A 22,614-nucleotide genomic window follows, 5' to 3' on the forward strand; every position below is an offset into this window, starting at 1 on the left:
TCACACCTGAGGTGGACAGGACCCTTCAAGGTTCTCCTCACCATGCCACCTGCAGTATGAATCGCTGAACGACCCTCCTGGATTCACGTAAGCCACTGTAAATTGCTGAGAACCTACGAGACTGACATTTTGAGACACATCCCTGGTTGAAGTCCAACTACGAAGCCGACCCAGTGTGACACTACTCCTGGCGAGGGGCGCTCCCTGGTGTGTTTCCTCTAGCGCTGCTCTCTTCCAGCTACAGTGAGCTTCGAACCAGCTAACATGGGTCCAGCTATTGCTCGTGGTTTCATCTTGTACTTTTATTCCCTCTTCCTCTGGAGATCTCACTCACATCATCAGTGAGGTCAAGGCCCTTAAATCACACATTTCTTCTCAGATGACTGACGCCTACTGGTCTGGGTCCCCACTTTATTGGTTTACTTCTGGTGGAGTGTACTGATAAAACTAGTCACTCCGGTCCTCTGTGTGTTGTTTTTCTTTTTTTCTTTTCGTCACCTGGTTGATTCCATGTGTCAAATGAATGATCGCTGTTAGGCCGACTCTCTCAGCATTATGCCAACAATTAACCTAATTCGCATCCGCTCGTGGTTGAAACTGGTCTTTACAGATTTATTTTATTGTTTTTCTTTTGTTTGATTTGATTTTTTTTATTTTCTTTATTTCTTAATTTGTTTCTTGTTCTATGTAACTTTAATTAATGAAATTGTGCCGAGTTTTGGACTGGTGATGCATGCGTATCCTTAGTGATGGCTGCTGAGCCGTTGATGAGTTTTGCCCTCCCTGACTGCTCACTGAATGTTTCACACAGATGGTATAAGTTTAGCCCTGGAGGTTTTCGCATCAACACTCATGTATCACCTACCACCTCTGATGTGCTCATTTCTTCACGTTGATTTTATGTTTTCTTTTGAATTTACCTGTACCTCTACACTTGTTTTCGATGCAGAGCCGATATGCTGCCTATACTGAAAATCTTCGTGAAATGGTATAATATGGTTGATGATGACAGGAGTTCTGCTGACTTTCCATATATAATTTTGATATGACAAACAGGGGGGTATGTGAAGAATAGTTAGAAACTGCCTTTAACTTTTATTACACTAATGGTTTAAACTTAATTCACTGAGCATGTATTGTCATCTCAAAATTAAATTACATTTGAAGACAGCACAGCCAAACTATTGTTCTAACAGTTTCTTCTCATACTCCCTCTTTTCTGTGCATGTTTTCTGCTGAGCAGGCCTCAGACTTATCTTCACTTTAGCCTTGGAGCTTCTCTCCACCAGTAACCTGTGGGTGTGTTTTTCACACGAGGTCCATCAGACGATCTTCTGAATATGCAAATGCAGGGTTTTTATACCAACCCCATCCCTGAGCTCGTTGGTTCGGACTTTGAATGTACCATGTTCATCTGTCTGTCCCCTTCGTGTTTGGACGAAGTAAAACCTCCATAAAAGCTAAGTTTTGTCTCTGAGTCGTTATTCATTTATTTTTGTGTGCAAGAAACTGACGGGTACGAACCTAATATTTAATACAGTCCTTTCTAGAGAATCCAGTTTCCTCACAAAAATCAACCAACACAAACTGAATGTGGTCCCGAGGGAGTTTATTTTTCTATTGGCAGATGCACACAAAAGAAGGCAGGAGACGGAGGTACAAAAATTAAAATGATTTTATTACAAAACATTAAAACCAATTAAAAATGGACCCGTTAAAAGACATACACAACAAATTCAGTATGCTGAGGACCAGAAGACTTAAGGGAGGTGGAGGCTCCCAGAGAACAAAGATAAAATTTCACCCCACTCACGTGATGCAGACCACACACACTGTGAACCCTTCACCCAAGGACACGTCACTCCAAACTGGGGGGATAGCCTCCACCTAGAATTCTGGGCTGGCACCTGAGTCCTCAGCACTGAGGGAGGGGGGAAACAAAGGTGGATCACACAATAAAATCCAGTTAAAACACAGGTCTAAAAGAATTGTGTAAAAATGCTAAAAACAAAATAAAAGAAACTCTCGTGAGAATAAGTCCGCCCGTAGGGTGCTGCTCAATGAACGGAGCGCGGCCGAGCTTTTATTCTCGTTGGTGGAGGATTCAGGCGTGACGCCCCGTTAGTCCTCCGTTGCTCAGGCTCAAAGGCAGCTGAGGAGCACCCGGGCCCGGCAGAACCCTGCTCAGGAGTCTACAGGGATTCTGATCACGAGCGGTGACAGTTCCTTAAAATAATTCTAAAATTCAATATATAAAAAGCAGCAGCTGTTCAGCAGGTGGGAGCGTCAGAAAGTCCCCGGCGCTGCAAGAACAACAAACATTACCAAAATAAAACAAAAAAAGAACAGCTTAAAGGCAAGCGCAGGACTTGACCCTCGCCGGGTTACCAGACAGACTGTTCGTCACCTGGGAGGCGCGCTCAATTGCAGAGGCTGTATTTTGCTCCATCTGTGCCTGCAGGTCTCATCCGGAGCTGAAAGAGTGTGTTAATATGAGGCAGCGAACAAACTCTTGTCATTAGCCTACCACCGCTACTTTACCTGTGAGGCTAGCCGGAGGTGTGAAAACAGGAAGTGGGCGGTTCCAATGGCCAAATGCTGCCCCTGGCCGAGTGAAGGCTTCTTTGCCCTTTATAGCGCCCCATGAGGCCACTGCTAGTAATCATCTGCCCTACAGCACCTGAGCCAATTAATCCTGCCACATGAACATTATCAACATTTCTTTAAAAATAAAAAATGTACCCTAATAATTCAAAATAACACATTTCTATTTAGAGTTATATCTAAATGCATGAAATTCATGAAGTCAAATATCTTAAAAAGTGAAACTTGTGATGTTGAAAATCATTACAGAATCCTATATTTGAGATAAACAATATCCTTTATTTGAGATAAAAAATGTTTACAGGACTTACATCAGATTTCAATTAACTGTTCACTTCTATGTGTCCAATAATCACGTCTGCTTCATTTTAATTGCACAACTGCATCAATGTGGTCTGGATGCCATCAGCTTGTGTAAATTTAATGAAAGATCAAGCTGCTTTGATGGCCGACCTCAGGTCAGTTTCTCTTCTGTATGAGTTATGGTGTTTTACCGTCAAATAAATCACTAAAACTTGTATCACATACTTTACACAAAAAGGGTATTTTGAGACTACATTCATCACTCAAACTTGTTCTTTACACAAAAAGTATTCTCTCCTATGAGTTATTGTGTGTCTTTTGAGATTCTATACAGTACAAATACTTAATAGTAGTAGGTTGTCATCCTGACTTGGTTATTAAAGTTGAAGACGTTTCAACTCTTATCTAAAAGGCTTTGCTAATTCTGAAACAGCTGGTGACAGAGCTGGTTTACATGTGCTCATCGGGGAGGAGTCAGACTTAGACTACATGGATAGGGTCGTAAGGAGTCCTTTGTCCCCAGGTAGGTTTAGGGAGACGGTGGCTACTTTCCCCACCTAGTTATCACTGGAGATGACAGACAGCTCCAGGTTGAAGTGTACAGGAAGCCTACTCAAACAGATCAGTACCTGTTATTTGATTCAAACCACCCTTCACAGCACAAACTAGGCGTTATCAGGACTTTATAGCACAGAGCTTAGGAGGTCACAAGCTCTGACGGAAAGAAGAAAGAAGAACAACATTTCAGTCAAGCCCTCCGAACTTGTGGATATCCCAACTGGACATTCAAATCCCAACATACAAGAAAACAAGACAAGAAGGAACAAGAGCCTAAAGGGAACAGTATTTCCATTCCTTATATCTCAGGCCTGTCTGAAAAACTAAAAAGGAAACAGAGCAACATTGTGTACTCTATCCAATGCAAAGATAACTGCAATGAACAGTACATTGGAGAAACCAAACAACCTCTACACAAGCAGCTTTTCCAACATCGCAGAGCCAACTCAATTAAGGCTGAAACTGCAGTACACCTCCACCTGAAGGCCACAAACCCCTCGTTCGAGGAAAGTGAAGTCTGAATTTTTAGCCAGAGAGAAAGGATGGTTTGAGCTAAGAGTGAAAAGAAGCCATCTCTGTCAAGAAAGATAAAACTTCTCTTAATAAGAATGGTGATCTCAGGTTTATACTTCTATCCATCTACAGCAGTGTTCTGAAACCCAAACAAACCAAACCAGTTTCACTTAGGTCAATAACAGCTGAAAGAGATGACCAGGTGGGGGAAGGTAGCCACTGTCTCCCCAACTCCAACTGAGGACAACAAAACCATGTAGTCTAAGTAGACAATACTATCCAGTTTCAAGTCTGACTCCTCCCCTATGAGCACATACAAACCAGCTCTTTTACCAGCTATTTCGGAATTAACAAAGCCTTTTGGATAAGAGGTGAAACGTCTTCAACTTTAATAACCAAGTCTAGATAACAACCTTTAAACCTACTACTATGATGGTATCAATCTGGATGAACGAGAGTCTTCATACACAGTACTAAAACTTGTATCACATTCTTTGCACAAAAAGACTTCCCCCCATGTGTGAATTCTCATGTGTGTTTTGTGAGTAGCAATTTCATTGAAACTTTACATTCTTTACAAGAAAAAGGCTTTTGTCTTGGATGACTTCTCATGTGTCTTTTGAGATAGAAACTGAAACTGTATTTACATTCTTTACAAGAAAAAGGCTTCTATCCTGTATGAGTTCTCATGTGTGTTTTGAGATTAGATGCACAACTAAAACATTTATCACATTCTTTACAAGTAAAAGGCTTTTCTCCTGTGTGAGTTCTCATGTGTGTTTTGAGACTCGATGCACAACTAAAACTTTTTTTACATTCTTTACAAGAAAAAGGCTTCTCACCTGTATGAGTTCTCATATGTTGTTTGAGATGAGATAAATAACTAAAACATTTTTTACATTCTTTACAAGGAAAGGGTTTCTCTCCAGTATGACTTATCATGTGTGTTTTGAGATTAGATACACAACTAAAACGTTTATCACATTCTTTACAAGAAAAAGGCTTCTCTCCTGTATGAATTCTCATGTGTGTTTTGAGACCAGATGTTTGTTTAAATTTTTTTTTACATTCTTTACAAGAAAAAGGCTTTTCTCCTGTGTGAGATCTCATGTGGTTTTTCAGATCAGCTACACGGCTAAAACGTTTGGCACATTCTTTACAATAAAAGGGCTTCTCTCCTGTATGACTTCTTATGTGTGCTTTGAGATTAGATTCACAACTAAAACTTTTATCACATTCTTTACAAGAAAAAGGCTTCTCTCCTGTATGAGTTCTCATGTGTCTTTGGAGACTAGATGTACGATAAAACCTTTTTTTACATTCTTTACAAGAAAAAGGCTTTTCTCCTGTGTGAGTTCTCATGTGTTTTTTTAGGTCAGATACATGACTAAAACTTTTAACACATTCTACACAAGAAAAAGGCCTCTCTCCTGTATGAGTTCTCATGTGTGTTTTTAGACCAGATAAATAATTAAAACCTTTTTTACATTCTATACAAGAAAAAGGCTTCTCTCCTATAGGAGTTCTCATGTGTGTTTTGAGATGAGACAAATAACTTAAACTCTCCCTCTGATCTCTGTTCTGTGGGTCTGTCTCTTCATCTGTAGTTGATGTTGATTCTTCATGTTGGTTTCCTTCTTCATCCTGACTGTCAGTTACATTAAAGCTCTGCTGATTGTTTAGATCTGCTTCACTGTTTTCATCTTCCACATAAGTAGAAATCTCCACCAAAGTATCAGACTCCTGCTTCAGATCAAGCTGATCTTCATCCTGACTGATGAAGAGCTCTTCTGGCTCCTCTTTAATTTGTGGAGGTTCTGGTTCCTTTTTAATCTGCCGAGGTTCTAGTTCTTCATGTTCTTCTTTATTCCGTGAAGGTTCTGGTTCTTCATGTTCCTCTTTAATCCGTGAAAGTTCTGGTTCTCCATGTTCATCTTTAATCTGTGCAGGTTCTGGATCTCCTTGGTTCTCTTTAATCCATGAAGGTTCTGGTTCCCCCTGTTTCACTCTTAAATTTCTCTGCTGGTTGCAAAGATCCTCTTCACCTACATAATGCTGAGGGAGGACTGCAGGGACAAAAAGACAAAAAAGGAGATCAGTTATACTTTTAAAGGTCTTTGTGTATTGTCAAAAAAATCTAAATCCCTTTTTTCAGAAGCTCTGGACTTTAAATAAACGACAGAATGTAACGTCTTAGTTCTCTTTCACAGTTAAGACAGTGAGAGGTGATATCAGTCTTTCAGTCTTCAATTGGTCAAACACCAAATAAAAAACAACTCATAAGTTTTCAAAAAAGGTTACAGACTATACATTTTGATAAACACATTCTCCACACTGACACACAAATCTTTTACAGTAATGAGGTGGTGGTCATTGATCCTCTGTTCCCTACCCCATCACTTATGGGGGGGAGGGGGAGGGGGGCAGACACTCAGTGGTGGTGGTTGTGTCTCTGAGGCCAGGACTCTAGACCAGCGGTTCTCAAAGTGTGGCCCTGGGACTAGGGATGGGTATCGTTAAGGTTTTAACGATACTACTACTCTTATCGGTACTCTTATCGATACTTTTTGATGACGAAAAAAAATAAATAAATAACAAATTAAGAACATAGTGTTTTATTTCCTCACTATGCAACAACATTTTTTTTTAACAAAACATTTTACTTTATACATGAGAATGTTCCAGACAGGATATTTATTTAATTATTTAATCTAATTGTTTTTATTATTTATGAGTGTGATGTTTCCTTTGATCTTTTGTCCATTTTCCACAACCTTGAATAGACTTTTCTGTCTGTCAAACACCAGAGTTAAGTTAAGTTAAATGATGGAAACAAATTCACTTTGATGCCGACTCCTTTCTATTTTGCCAACTCCATTTATTTTTCTTTAAATCCAGTAAACCCAATAAATGATATTAATTTTACGGGTGACAACTATCATAAGTTATTAATTATTATTAAGTATTAGGAAGCAGCTGATAGTTTGTCGCGGGTCTGGAATCATAAGCGGTGAGTCTAAGCCCCGCCTCTCAACCTGTTTGTCGTATGCTCCGCGTGCAACTCAGGGAACCGTGCTGTCCCCCTTCCTAGTCACCACCTACACAGCTGACTTCCAGTACCACTCTTAGCTCTGTCACCTCCAGAAGTACTCTGATGACACAGCTATGTGTGAAAGATGGACGGGAAGAGGAGTACAGGAGCCTCGTGTAGTGTTTTATCAGGTGGTCTGGGGAAATTTACCTGCAGCTGAACGTGGCCAAGACAAAAGAGATGGTGATTGACTTTAGTAGGAGAAAGTCTCCGCCCTCCCCAGTCTGTATCGGTGGGAGGGATGTGGAAATGGTCTCGTCCTACAAGTTCCTGGGCGTACATCTGGACGATAAACTGGACGGGTCCACTAACACTGAGGTGGTTTACAAGAAGGGCATGAGCAGACTTCACTTCCTGAAGAGACTCAGGTCCTTCAATGTTTGCAGCAGGATGCTCCACATGTTCTACCAGTCTGTCATAGCGAGCACCATCTTCTTTGCTGCAGTGTGCTGGCATCAAAGCAAAGGACGCCAACACACTGAACAAACTCATTAGAAAAGCAGGGTCTGTTATTGGCTCCAAGCCTGCCAATCTGGAAGAGCTAGTGGGGGACAGACTACTGGCTAAACTGGGGACCATCATGGACAATCCTTCTCATCCCGTTTTCAGGGAGGCGGACAAACTGAGAAGCAATTTCAGCGGCAGACTTATACACCCCCGCTGTGCCAGAGAACGATACAGGAAGTCATTCCTGTCCTCAGCCATTAGAGTTCACAATTCATCTGGCAGACTTGGATGGACATAAAAAATTTTAAGAGTTGTAGAGTTCTTTCGACTGTATAGTTATTTTATTATTATGTTATTTTATTTTTCCTCTTTTCTTCCTTGTATATTTTGTGTCTTGTTTTTATCTTTATCCCCCTGTTTCCATGGTGCTGCTGCTACAACTAAATTTCTGTTCGGGGATTAATAAAGTTGATCTTAAATCTTGAATCTTTTTAACATGCTGTTGTAGCATTTTCCCATGATTGAAGACATACATAAAATAATGTAAGACTTTGAGTATTTCTTCATTCAAATAAGAGCAAATAAAATCAGGCATTTGAAAAAGCTTAAATTTGTGACATAACATGTAAAAAACCTCTCTACTCCATCTGATCATCCACTTACAAAAAAGTGGACATATAAGTCTTTGTTTTCCTCGTCTAAACTGGAATTTGGATCAAAACTGTATGACTGAAAAGGTCTGATATTGATGCTATTTTTGTTGCACTGTAATGTTAGTTTGGGGTTGTGAAGGACTGTAAGCTAGCGGGAGAGGGTGTCAACGAAGATTTTATGGGATATTAGTGGAGGGTTTCTTCTACGACAACACTCCCTCCACAACTCAGAGGTACATTTCTAATGAATTCCTGCTGCTCTGCAGAAATTACGTCCTAGAAAACAACAGGTCATTTTAATATGGCCTTAAAACGGCATCATTCTAATGAAAAGACCACTGGGAACACTTTGAAATAGATCAAAATATAGTTGGAGTGGGATTTTAAAATGCGTCACAGAGCGGCAATTTAAACTAAAAACCAAAATACAGTGCATGGTATGAATTCGGCGCCTAATGTATGGCACATCAAGACCGTAAAACCGTGAATCAAAACCCCAAATCCGTGAATCAAAATGCATAAATTTGATTTGATTTTTTTTATTTCAAATGGTTTATTTCAAGCAATCAAATATGAATAATACACAAAAACAATGCAATCATCAGTCATACATTCATACAATGACTAATCAAACTTAGAATAATTCGACATAAAATTAAGTATTGCTTGAAAGGGAGTGGAAGGAAGCGAATTTATATAATCCCACCCCTGTTCTACTGTAACCATTTTATTACACGATTTATCAATATCCGGTTCCTAGAAAGCACATGACAAAGATGAATTACTTAAATTATTTTGTAAAAAATAACTTTTAGAAATCAGCATGGCAATGAAGTATCCAAAATATATGCAGATTGTGTTACTTATAAAAGTCATTGATATGATTACAAAATAATACTATATCAGTAAATAGACATAACCCTGTTTCAGGAATTTTCATAGAAAAATTTGGTCAAGTATCAAAAGTTAATAATATGTGCAAAATTGTGTTTCATTAGGAAAAATTCATGAATCAGCTTATCAATTTTTTTGAAATAAGTGAAGTAATATCATTAAAAGTCAATCAATTTGACAATTTTCAATAATTGATTAATCATTTTTTATTATTTTTTTGTATTTTACTTTTTCTTTTTTTATGATAAAGTAATGCTATGAAGTAAAATAAAAAGTAAAAGGGTCCATATTTGTCGAAAGACCAAGGCTGGTTTTTCTTCTCTTGCAGATTAACAGCTGTTCTTCTCGGTTAAAAACAAAGCTTATAGTTCTCTTCGCTGTTATGTCTGTAGCCATTAGATAGAGGTCCATATCCTTCTTCAGCCGATATCAGCGGCGCCTAAGAGTTGAGGTCAATTTGTCTGCATGTCAGATCTTTGTTGATAATTAGGTCACTTCAGACTTATGGAGAGAGTGTTGTATCCAGGCGTAATATTTCTTGAAATTATTTGGCTCTTTGATTTATCACTGCATGTTGGTTCAGACCACCGTGATCATACACTTCTCAAAGTCCTTCATGGTGTTCACAATCTGGACCTCGGATTGGTTCTGTGGACCTAGTGGTTTGACGTAAATCCTGCAGCCTTTAACCCAAGTGTTCTCAATCTGCTTACTTTTCCTGGGAAGCCTGGCATGTTTTGCGATTTCAGCATTCCTTCTGGTCAGATGGTCATTCAGATAAACAGCAGAACCGTTGAGATTCCTCCTTTGATTCATTAGAGCTAGCTTGTGTTTTTGATTCACAAACCTGATGAGGATCGCTGGTTTATCCGTCTCCTTTCTCCTGGGGAGCGGGTGGCAGGTCTAGATGGTATTGAGATCCAGGGAAATCCCTTTAGATGTGAGAAATGATTCCACTTGGTGTTCCAGAGTCTCTCCACCGCTCTCCGTTTCAGAGCTCCTAGCGCTATTAGCATTAGCAATGCTAGCTCCAGCTGCATTTAGTTTTGCCCAAGGTTTGATCGGTACTCCAGTGAGAATGACATTATTCATCCTTACTTGTTATTCCACATCGTCCAGTCTTTTCTCCAGAATATCGACCCGGTTATCTCGTTGCTCGTTTTTAACGCGGAGCCTCAGGAATTCTTCCAATAGCACTAAGAGCGGCGTTAGCTTAGCATTCACTTGTTCCATAAAGGGATACAACGTAGCTTGGATATCATCAAGAGTCTTTTTAAGGTCTTCGTATTCCTGGCTTTTCTTAGGGGCCATGGTCAGCTCTCTTTTTTGGAGAAAAATCAACTTTTTAAGTGGTTTGAAGATAGTTGTATAGCCGCCATGAGCCCACAACCGTCCCGTGCTGTAACCCGGAACCCGAAGTAAATTGAGAAGCAAAACCCACAATTTGCGACCAACATTTTTAACCCAAAGCACAATCATATTTCTCAGCTGCTGATTTGTTTCTCACCATTCTGAAATCCTCGTTTTTATTTTATAATTGTCTTTTTGAGTTGCGTTTTAATTTTTGTGTCGTACTTTTATTTTTTGCGGTTTCGATTCTAAAACCTGCACACATAAAATCAGCGTCACGTAAATCAAGCGGAGGGGAGGCAGGACATCCCCGACATCCAATAGCTCATTGTCTACCGAGTCTTACGTCAACATACCAGTGTCAGAAGGTGCGTTTTTAATGTTTTCAAATCTTTTACTATATTAAATGATCAAACGTGTACTATATGTAACCGGAGGACGCCAGCATAGTCAAATGAGCTCCAACAGTAGCTCCAAGTGAAAAAGATGTTAGAAAGTAATATGTTGCATGAAAAATATCGCCATTCATTGTAATCAATGTTCTTCTGTTGGGATGGTTATCGTTAAGGTTTTAACGATACTACTACTCTTATTGATACTGCTTATCGATCCAGTATTTTAATGAAACTCATCGATACTTTTTGAGGACGAAAAAAAAATAAATAACAAATAAAGTAAAAGTGTCTTATTTCCTCATTATGCAACATTGTTTTTTTAACAAAACATTTTACTTTATACATGTTTCCAACTTGAAAAGTAAAATATATGAAAAAAGAAGTTAAAGAAAAATAAACAGCAATGTTTTTACATATTGCTGTCATGATTTAAATATAAAACAAATTGAATAAACTGTTCACTCTAAAATAAAATGCAGTTGCATAGGGCAACATGGTGGAGTACGCAGGTAGTTCGCAGAAAGCCAACAGTTCTTCATTCTTTGGAAGTTCTTCTGGAGAAGATAATTATTTCAGTCTTCTTTGGCAGTAGTCGGGACCTCTCCTGGCTTATCGTGTTCCCTGCAGTTGAGAACACCCTCTCAGAAGGGGTGGAGGAAGTTTATCTCTGTCCGCCATCGTATATCTTTGGTAGCGTTCCTGTGTGCGCTGCCTTGTCGTGTGTGTGCGCGCGTCGCGTACTGTCTGAACAGCCCCATTCCCCCATTGCACACAAATAGCCAGACAGACCTCTCCTCTTCAGCGAGAATAGCGAAATTAATATGATTGTTAATTAACGGGAAATTGACTGACTTGGTGAGTTAAATATGGCAGATACCATTTATATCTTGTGGGACACAAACAAAATGCGACTTCTCCAGTACCGACAGCAGAACCGTTGAGGTCAGATCTTACCGATACTGCGGTCTTGAAGAACGTTGCCCCGGGGCTCGTTCAATACCGCGGCTCCGTACCCATCCCCTACTCTTCAGTGTTAGCCAATGCTAGCGGTGTTTCCAGCTCATTTCATCACTTTTACAGATTAAACAAAGTCGATTTTTTTAATGACAGCGTCAGGATTGGTATTGCCAAACCTGGGAATAATTGCTGGGGAATTGTCACTAGGATTAATCAAATATTTTCTCAAGAAGTACAATAATGTAAATTTGGTTGCAAAATGTGGGTTTTGATTCTCAATTCATGCATTTTGATTCGCAGATTTGGAGTTATGATTCGCGGTTTTATAGTTTTGATGCGCACAACATTGAATTGACACCATACCAGTGTTCCCTTTTCTATGTCACAGTTCATCTTTTGCAGTCTTACTGATTCTTTAAGTGCAATTATGCTGCTGCTTTTTATTTTCAAACAGAACACCCTGTTCTGCATTCTGATTGGCTGGATATTTTTTCAATCAACCACTTTGAGTGTAAAACATCAATATCAATATTTTCTGATCTATTTTTAATCTTTTTAAGCTTGAATCGATTCAGAACGATTAATTGGTTTCATCAACCTGGCCCTATTATTTCCTGCGCTTTATTCTGTTAAAAACCCAGAAATTGTTATTAAAAGGGCTGTAACGATTAATTTAACAACTCGATTGAAATAATAATTTGTGGTTGATGATATGATTAATAGTCAATATTGTTTCATTTTGAAGGATCCGATTCTCTGAACATCTTTATCCAAAACTTCAACCAGTGTGACTCAGAGAGAAAGTCCTGGGACTGAACATTGCACCATTGATACATTTCTTTTTTTTTTTTTTCTTTTTTTTTTTTTTTTTTTTTTTAACTTGTCCTGTCCAACAGCTAGGCAAACAGATGAGAGCTGAGGGCCTCTTGTGTTGGACATATTTTATTTTAACAAGAGGGGTTATTCATCTTCAGACAAACCAAAGGTATGTCTGAATAAACCCCTTTTGTAATTGAGGCCAAACTTTATTAATTTCAATCATGTTTGAAAATCTTTGGTGTTGGACCGGACGGAAAAGGAAAGAGGGGAAGAAGAGAGAGGGACGTTAGAGAGAGGGGGGAGTAGGAGGGTGATAATAGGAGGGGAAGGGGGGTAAGACCATGAAGCAGCAGAGAGCAGACAGGTTTACTGGTTGTTTATAGTTACGGTACGGTTCAAATGTAGTACAAAAAGGGCGGGGCCTGTTCACACACACTCAAATATTATCAACACACCTGCTAGCCGCAAAAATGTCCACATGTCAACATGCACACAAAACAGTGTTCACGAACGCATACCTATGCCTTTAAACCAACTAGTGTGAAATCTTTCATTCATTCAATCATGCAAACTATTAGTGCAAAGGTGGGCTAACACCTGTGCTCAGGTGAGTGTATATGTTCTTCTAAAATGGATGGTGGAATGTGAAAAGAAGGAGGAGGAGCGCCCAGCCACCCCCACACCCATACCCCCGCCGCAGCAGCAGCGGCAGCCGGAATTCCCCCAACGCCACACGGGAACAGGCAGGGAACAACCGCCCCCCGGGCGACCAAGACCGCCACCCAGGCCAGGGCCAGCAGGACCGCCGCGAGGCCCCCAGAGCCAGAGAGCAGGGAGGCGCAGAGGGAAAGAGAGCGCCGCCCCAGCCCAGCCAGGAAAGCAGCCCCCCGCCGCGCCGGAAGAGCCCAACACAGGGCCCCACCGGAGAGGGACGCCCACAGCCCCAGACGAGCACCCCACCACCACCCAGGAGTTCCGGGCATCCCCCCGCCCCGACCCCAGGTACGAGCCAGGACCCCCCAAGGGAGACCCGCTCCGCACTCCAGGCAGCCACCCACCCGGCCCACGGTTGGTCCAGGTAGGAGCAAGGCAGGGGCCCGCCGCCCCCGCCCAGGAGGGGGGAACCCCGGGGAAAAAAGGGCGGCCCACAAGGGATGTTATAAATATGGCCCGACCAGGCTCGGCCATGTTGGAAGTTTGGCGGGGCCCAGCGCCCAGGGGCAAGGACCAGGACCCACCCCCCAGGGACACGAACACCCCCGGCTCAGGTGTAATATGAACCCCCCCATCGTGCAGAGAGAGCACCGCCGGGCCCAGGGAGCCGGCACCCAAGGGACACGGCCGCCATCGCCAAGGGGCCCGCACCCCCCACCAGGGAAGGGGTAGGGGACAGATGGACCCAGGTCCCACCTTCCTTGTAAAATGTGTGTGCGTGTATGGGTGTTTGAGAGGGTGTTTGTGTGCATGTGTGTGTGTTTATGTTTGAATGTATATATTGAAGGGGGAGGGGTGTGTGTACTAAGGGGGGTGCAGTTAAAATTGGCGAGTAGGGCACTAAGGGGACATCTCCTGATTACTCACAGTGATGTCCCCTCACCTTCCCCACCAATGGGCCCTAAATGTCTAAGGTGCGGTTAAAATCTAAGGTGCGGTTAAAAGCCAAGGTGTTTTGTTATTGGGCTTCTGGGCTTGTCATAGTTTGACCATAATGAACACCATGTTCGAGTACAAGGGTGTCCGTCAATACAACTGGAATCAGGACACCCTAGGCAGGAGATCAATGATCGACTTTGTGGTTGTTTCAGGCGACCTCCGGCCTTGTGTCTTGGACACACGGGTAAAATGAGGGACAGAGCTGTCCACAGATCACTACCTGATCTGGTGAGTTGGAATTGCTGGCAAGGAGAGAGGCCGGAAAGACTTGGAAGACCCAAACCCACTGTGAGGGTCTTCAAAGTGTTTTCACACATTGGGCTAGACCAGGGGTCGGCAACCCATGGCTCCGGAGCCACATGTTGCCCTTTCATTCTTCTGTTGTGGCTACCTGTGACTTTGGAAAATAATGAGTATTTTATAAAAATTAAATTTTATTTTAGTTTGTTCATTTTTCATGGCATTTCAAAGGCGCTGCTGGCTCCATACGAAGCGCGTGCCACGTAAAAAACAGCTTCGTAATGAGATCGTATTTATCAGGCAAGAACTGCAGAGCTGATAGCAGTAGGAGACAAGCGGGGCGGCTTCAATAAACACTCCGGTTGTCCGGAGTGATCTTCTCCCGGGAACTTGACGTGCCGCGGGGCAGAGAGCAACTTTCTGATGACAGAGAGTTTGCGCTTAGTGTTTTTAAACACACATGTGCATTGATGTATGTTTCAGAGCAGGGGTGCTCATTACGTCGATCACGATCGACCGGTCGATCTTCAAGGACATGAGGGTAGATCGAGGCACAGAGAAGATTAAAAAAAAAAAAAAAAAAGTACTTATTAAAAATCCACCAGCCAATCAAAATCCTCACCGAAAAGTACGGGACTTAATTGACATGCAGAATGGCCAATTGGACATCCTCTGACACATACGTCACTGCAGACGCGTGTTTAAATTCACTGAGCGCAAACTATCTGTCATCAGAAAGTCATTTTCTGCCCCGCGGTACGTCAAATCACCGGCAGAAGACCACTCCGGACAACCAGAGTGTTTATTAAAGCCGCCCCGCGTTTCTCCTCATGCTATCAGCTCTGCAGTTCTCGGCCGATAAATACGAGCTCATTAAGGAAGCTGCGAGGCACGCGATTACGCCACGCTCCCCGCATTGCACCGTTTACAGCAGAGCATGACATACGATGGTTGCTGCTTTCTGTCTTTGTAATAAAACGCCTCATCTGTTAATAAAAAAAAATCTTTGTGTAATCTTACTGTGTAGTTTTTAATCATCAGTACATAAACAATAATGTTCAAATAAACATGTAACTAATAAACATGACGATGGAAAGAAAGAAGTACTTTTTTTTTTAATCTTTTCTGGACCGCGATCTACACTCATGTCCTTGAAGATCGACCGGTCGATCGCGATCGACGTAATGAGCACTCTTGATATAATATATACATGCATAATATTTTTAATGATGTCAAAACGGGTTGTGGCTTCGGGTGCTTTCTTTTCATTAGGGGCGGTCTCAAAAGGCTCTTTGAGTAAAAAAGGTGGCTGACCCCTGGGCTAGACGATGGACTGATAACACCTGTGATTATCATCACGTGTCTTTTGTCCACTGTGATGCACTTGGTCCTTTTTACATTACAGTAAAATAACCCTGTTCTAATCGAAATGGTAATTTTCAACATTGGTTCAATTTTTCTCATTTTGAAATGTTTTTTTTCCCAACTTTCTGTCCAACAGCTGAGAGTTGAAGGCCTTTTGTGTTGGACATATTTGCTCAGCCTTTAACAACATCATCCCAGACATCCTGACAGAGAAACTGCTACACCTGGGCCTTTCTTCCCCCCATCTGCACATGGATTAAAGACTTTCTGTCAGAACGCCCACAGTCTGTCAGGCTCTGACCCCACCTTCTCCTCTACAATAACCCTCAGCACCGGAATACCACAAGGATGTGTACTGACCCCACTCCTCTTCACGCTCTACACATCTGACTGTACCTCGACCTACCAAAGCAACTCCATCATCAAATTTGCTGATGACACTGCTGTGGTCTGGCTCATCTCAGGGGAAGAGGAGTCCCACTACAGCACATGTGTCAAACTCAAGGCCCGCGGGCCAAATGTGGCCCTCCATGTCATTTTATGCGGCCCGCGACAGCATAGAAGTTTTTAATTTCTTAGAATAAAAAAAAAAATTGTTGTATATTTATTCATATCTAGAGGGAATCAGACTTGAAACATCGGATTGGGCAACTATACATAAGGACTTGAACACTGTCCATATAACCTAACCTGACAGAATCCAATGTAAAAGGGTTTATGCTAGAGTAACAAGCAAACATATGTTTTCTATGAAACTGGAATTGTCATTTTAAAAAATTATAATAAATAAATAAATAAAACATTTAGTTAAACATTTAGTTACATGTCTAAGTTATATCTGGCCCTTTGAGGAAAACCACTATGCTGATGTGGCCCTCTGTGAAAATGAGTTTGACACCCCTGCACTACAGGGATAAGGTCAGCAGACTGGGAATGTGGTGTTCAGGGAACAACCTCCACTTGAACACCACAAAGACTAAATAAGTCATCCTGGACTTCAGAAAGGGGAGACTGGACTTGCCCCCGCTGTACTTAAATGGGATCAGTGTGGACAGGGTCCGCTCTATCCGCTACCTGGGTGTGCAGATCACAGAGGACCTCTCCTGGACTGCAAACACCACTGCAGCAGTAGGGAAGGCCCAGCAGCGTCTCCACTTCCTGAGAATACACAGGAGGATCAACCTGGAAAAGCAGCTGCTGGTGACCTTCTACAGAGCCACCATAGAGAGCATCCTGACGTACTGCATCACAGCCTGGTATGCAGGATGCTCTGCAGAAGACAGGAAAGCGCTGCAGAGGGTGATCAACTCGGCCCAGAAAATCACCAGCTCCCCCCTGCCCCGCCTAGAGGACATCGCCAGCTCTCGCTACACGAGCAGAGCCAAACAAATCATCAAGGACTCTCATCATGCCAACCAAAACCTGCTCCAACTGCTACCGTCAGACCGACGGTAAAGATCTCACAGAGCTCACACCAATAGACTAAGAAATAATTTTTTTCCCCAGAGCTGTCAACGTCCTGAACAAAATGTGAACCTCAAAATAACAATAAAAAAAAAAACATGGTAGCATCTGTATACCAATCATGTGCAAAATCTAACAGTCTAGAAGTGCAATAAAAGTTACTTGCAATTAGGGCTGTGACGATAACCGCGGTGATGACATCACCGCACTTTTTTTTTACGTTTTGCATGATTGGAACTATAATAAACACATTGTAAAAATGTACATATTTTGCTTAAGCAGCTGGAGACCACCAGTAATTTCGTTGTAACAAGCCTCTTGAGTACAATGATGTTAAAGGATTCTGATTCTGACATTTTACTGTAACAACATGTGGTTATGAATCTTCTGACACACAAGGTGTGTATTTGAATAAACTGCTTTTGTAATTTAGGCTAAACTTTATTTATATTGACTATATTTGTAATAAGCACACACTTATGCAATTTCAGTCAAGCACACCATTTGTGCAACGGTGAGCTTACACCTGTGCTTGAGTAGATGTTTCTGTTATGTTCTTTGGAGGATGGAATGTAAAAAAAAAAACAGAGAGTGTCCGGTTATTCCTACACCATCAGACCCACCATCGGGTGTAGGCCCCCAACAACCACACAGTACAGCACAGGGCTGCTCATTCCCGGTCCTGGAGATCTACCACCCTGCCTGTTTTCCAGCTCTCCCCGAACTGCTTACTGCTGATTACCTGACAATTTTACAGATTTCTAGACATTATTTTCATTTTTTTTCTGACTATCATGTGCTCTAACCTTTTTTTTAATGAAAATTTGGTATGCCATGAGGATATTTATATTTAATATGTGCTCTGCTGTCAGTTTTTTCTGCTTTAAATTGTGTTTTTTTAAGCTTAATAATTCTATAAACATATGTCGTGCTGACGATATCAGTGTTTACTCAGCATCTGTGTAGCTTCAAATTGAACAGGACCATTTTTTGATTATATTCCTTATTCATTATTATTTGATGGAAATAAAAAATGTTTTAATATCGACTTTAATTATGTAGTTCTTTTGACTATCTCTGCAATGATACCTCCCTTTCTTGGATCAGACAGTAATGAGTAAGTTCTGACACTGAGAACTCTCATCTTTGATTCTGGTTACAAACATTTTATTGTTTTGCTTTTTATTCAGGAGTGAATTTAATGATCACATAAAATGACACTTTATCTGAAAGATCTTTATACCATTGGAAATGTATTTAAACCTGTGGAGGTGAACAGGGGTTCCATCATGTTTTTAATGCTCTTTTGATTATACATTTAATGGATTCTATATATCAGTGCTTCTTAATTATTTTTTGCAAGGGCCCCCCTAGGAAAAAGAAAATGCCCCCCTTTACACACACACTCACTGTGGTGACTATAAATAAGATTACTATCTATAAAAATTGTGTAAGCATACCTAAAATTGTATCTTTTAACCTTAACAAAAGAAAAAAAGCAATATAAATCCACTTTCAACAAATATTAACTTTACCCTGTTACAGTCAAAAACAGAAAAGAAGCTTAAAGTTCCTGAAATAAAAGAAAAATCTGTCAGTCCTTATTTAAACTAGAAACATTTTTGACCAACTGAACCATTTGATGCAAAGAAAAATAATTCAATCAAATGTAAATGTTAAATGTAAATTTAAAGAAACAATAAAAATGTCTACAATGGTTAATAAATAATGATGATATAATTATATTTATTATTATTATTGTAACGACCCAGCTGGTATGTCCCTATAGCCGAGCTGCTAATTAAGTGGCCCGTGCCTCATCCACCCCACCACAGTGGGACAGTCTCAGAGAGGAAGAAGTGGGCGGACTTTGCAAAATCGCCTTTTCAGCATCAACGCCCCTTTATTAGAACACACACAAGCAGCCAAACAACATGGAGGTCACTTCTGCTCACAACCCTCTTATTCATGGTTTTCACCCAAGAATCCACACTTCCCATGAGTCTTAGGGGCTGAAGGCGGGGCTACCCCCAGGACGCTACACTGCCCCTACGTAAGAGGGTCAAGTGTCCCCACAACCCTCACATAGCTGAGAACCAAACAAACTCTGTTAAAAGCAAGAGATCAACACTGTAAAAGCTCCAGTTCTGCTCAGCAAAAAAGAAGTACAGTGGAACAAGTTTTACGAACAAACAGTTTTCGCGTCATTAATATTTAAAGCAAAACACGCTGGCTGAACACTCATGCTCACACTTCTGGGTTCCAACCACCACCGTTTAACAGTCTTCTTCCCAGCTAGCTGGGTTTGCACATCTATTACTGACACAGTTCCGTGCCAGTATGTGCCCAACCAACAGAATAAAGCACTGTCCCGGCAGCAGTGGCAACACCACCCTCGGGGTGCACGTCGCCTTTGGGGAGTAGACTCTGTCCGAGCGAAGAGCTGCACATCAGCGGCGGAGGGTCCCCAAGCGTTTATCATATCTACCCCAACAAGACTTCAGCTGCTGTCGGTTCTGCTCTGTCGAACCCTGTTCCCCAAAGCATCGCTCTAATGCTGCTGTCAGTGCAGACAGGTCTCGCAGAAGAGACGTCCAGCAGTACCTGGAGTGTAGCGCCCTCCAACGCCAGGCCTGGGTGTTTAACAAGTCTCCTCGGAACTCAAGCCCTCATAGCCATCCGCCAAGTTGACCTTAGCCAGGTGTGGTTCCAGTGGTGTTAAGCCATTGTACCGTGAAAGTTCGACTGGCATCACACGCACCGTCATCACACACTGCTCTGGACGACCCCAGACAGAAGACAAAATCTCCTTTTCAGCATCAACGCCCTTTTATTTGAACACACACAAGGAGCCAAACAGCATGGGGGTCACTTCTGCTCACAACCCTCTCACTCAATATATTGATGTGAAAATGCAAATGCAATCCCCTCTTTGCATTTTCGTTTTAACCATGACACAGAATAAGCGGTTTTAAGTATAAAATGAAAAAGCATTTCGAAATATTGCTTTTTCATTTTAATTTTGAGTCATTTGATGGAGTTACATTTTGAAAATGAAAAAGCATTTCTGTTAATCCATTTTAATTGTCAAATTAGACATTTCTAAATGAATTTTGCTACACATTTACCAGATATCTTTTAGAAAATGAAATGTCAAATACTATTTTCTTTATCATTTTAATTAAGTGACAGAAAAAGCTGGGTTGAGGAAGGAAATGAAAAAGCATTTTGGCGGATTGGTTTTTCATTTTAATTTTGAGTCAAAAAATGCAGCTTCATGTTGAAAATGAAAAAGTATTTCTGCTTTTGACTTTTATTTTTAATTATGTTTAATTATGCTACAGAATCGCTTCCATAGATGATATGTGCCGAGGTCACCAGTAGGCCTGTTTTTGCCTTTTGGTTTCTGCTTTCTTTATTTTATGGAGCCACGACACCTGCAATGCAGACTAGACAAAAAGACACCATTCTAATGACGTATCTAGTGTGTTTTCATCTTCCCTTACTGAATAATAAAAAAGCCTTTTTGCCTTGAGGACAGAGAGAGAGGACAGCCACAGAGCCTAACAGGTCGTGTTTCTCCACCTCTCCCCTTTTGGAAAAGGTTTGAAAATTTATGCAAACTAAACTGTTGTGTGTCTTTTCATTTCCCACTGCAACAAGCCCTTTCAGTGACGTAAAGATCAGGGCAATAATCCAATGACTTTAAAATGTTAAGTCACATACCAACTACGTGTAGCTGCAGCTGCGGGTTCCAGCTGCTATCTAGCAGTCTGCGCTGACGACAGAGCTCCTCCTCGTTCTGGACGATGGTTCCTTCAGCAGCAGAAAGTTGTTTTCTGACAGAACCTTCCTGAGGTTCTGAAGACATGGTTCCTGCTCCGATCTTCAGCTCCAACTCCCACAAACACCGCCGTCCTCTTCACTGCAGCTCCGATCGATCGTCTGCTAGTCTCACAATCACAGCAATCCACGTTGTCTTTCCGTTCAACACTTCTTCACTCATTTACGACACTTTGGAAAATGCTGAGAGTTCCCACACGAACCACGTATCGTCCTTTCTGTCCAAAAACCTCACAAACGTCCCAACAAAACACCACCGACCTCTGAATACAAGCTAACGCTGCTAGCCTGCTGACATGCTAACGCTGCTAGCAATGAGTTTATCACTAGAGGAGACATCACGTGGTTCCTCGTGGGAGGAGAGCACCGCCATCTTGGTGAGGTCAAGTTACTGCTGCAGTGCAGCATGTGAACACATTTTTTGCAAAATGCCAGTTCATTGTGTGGGTTTCAACTGCCAAAATCGAAGAAATAGGTCTACGAAGGAGGAAGGTATATCATTTCACAGGTAAGTACTATTTAATTTTTTCTTTTAATGCTGCAGGGGCTTCATTAATCATACACTTGTTGACATGCATGATGCTGCAGGGCTATTATCAACATGCAGGCATGATGTACGTATAATTTTCTGTCGACATAAATGTAAACTTGATTTTGTTAAACTACATAGAGTATACTAGGACTAGGCTATTATAGTAATATAGATTTATACATTTCTGACTCAGTGACTGAACTTTTCTTGCAGGTTTCCAATGGATTCAGACTTTATAGGAAAAAGTGAGCCTTAGCTATCAGAGAGCTAACCCAGATGGATCACTGTGGTACCAACTAGTAATACAGTCTGACTGTTCAAAACATTTAGTGGAAACACATTTTGATGAGAGGCCAGACTGTTTGATTGAAACGCGACACCATAACATCTGTGTTACACCAATCACTCACATCAAAGCAGCGGGTTTATCCGAACTGTCTCTGGGTGATCCAGCTCCTCCCCCATCTTTCTGAGAGAAGTAGTACTGTGTGTTGTGCTGTGTAGCCAAGATGGAGTTGGTAAAGGTTAAACAAAGGTCATATAAGGACTTGTATGACAGGTTGGATTCAAAGGAAGGAGAGATGGATCTGTAGAGGTGAGGCAGAGAAACAGAGATGGAAGGATGAGCAGCAGGTTATTGCTGTGTGCTATGCTTGACCAGCAAAGTAAACCTTTAGTTGAGATGAACATTGGACGCCAACAGTCAGAAAGACTACAATGGAAAAACGTTTTGATTGAGTCACAGTAAAAACAGGATGTTTGTCAGTGGTACAGGAGATGATGAAGCTGAAAGAGGAACAGGGATCAGAGATGAAGAGGTTCTTTGGAGCCACAACAGTCAGCAAGGAGTTGAGCTAAAAGAACTGAATCTGTTACTAGAGCTGAACTTCCATCACTGGAGGGTTGGAGACCTAAAGGTGGAGCAGATCTTTA

At 41.5% G+C, this 22,614-nt stretch overlaps 3 protein-coding genes across 10 annotated transcripts in view; 1 reads left to right on the forward strand and 2 right to left on the reverse strand.

Moving 5' to 3' along the window:
* LOC110014093 (NACHT, LRR and PYD domains-containing protein 12-like) overlaps positions 1-22,614 on the reverse strand; it is a 471,367-nt gene that overhangs the window by 99,546 nt on the left and 349,207 nt on the right. The window lies entirely within an intron of this gene.
* The window catches only part of LOC105355210 (NACHT, LRR and PYD domains-containing protein 12), a 212,952-nt gene that overhangs the window by 44,523 nt on the left and 145,815 nt on the right, over positions 1-22,614 (forward strand). The window lies entirely within an intron of this gene.
* Positions 1,658-21,457, reverse strand: LOC111948651 (uncharacterized). Its single transcript, XM_023962583.2, has 2 exons — positions 21,033-21,457; positions 1,658-6,044 (listed from the first exon to the last, which is right to left on the reverse strand). Exons 1-2 carry the CDS (start codon positions 21,175-21,177, stop codon positions 4,648-4,650), a joined length of 1,542 nt encoding a protein of 513 aa, XP_023818351.1. The 5' UTR covers positions 21,178-21,457; the 3' UTR covers positions 1,658-4,647.

Source organism: Oryzias latipes, chromosome 2 (genome assembly GCF_053564925.1).
Source record: "Oryzias latipes strain Hd-rR chromosome 2, Olatipes_Hd-rR_3.1".
Taxonomy (NCBI): Eukaryota; Metazoa; Chordata; class Actinopteri; order Beloniformes; family Adrianichthyidae; genus Oryzias; species Oryzias latipes.

What these genes read in the sequence shown, in the direction of transcription:
- LOC111948651 (XM_023962583.2), bottom strand. Translation starts at nt 21,177, where the DNA reads ATGTCTTCAGAACCTCAGGAAGGTTCTGTCAGAAAACAACTTTCTGCT. An exon ending in GCTGCAGCTACACGTAGTTG is followed by an intron (nt 6,045 to 21,032) that starts GTATGTGACTTA and finishes TTGTCCCTGCAG; the next exon opens with TCCTCCCTCAGCATTATGTA.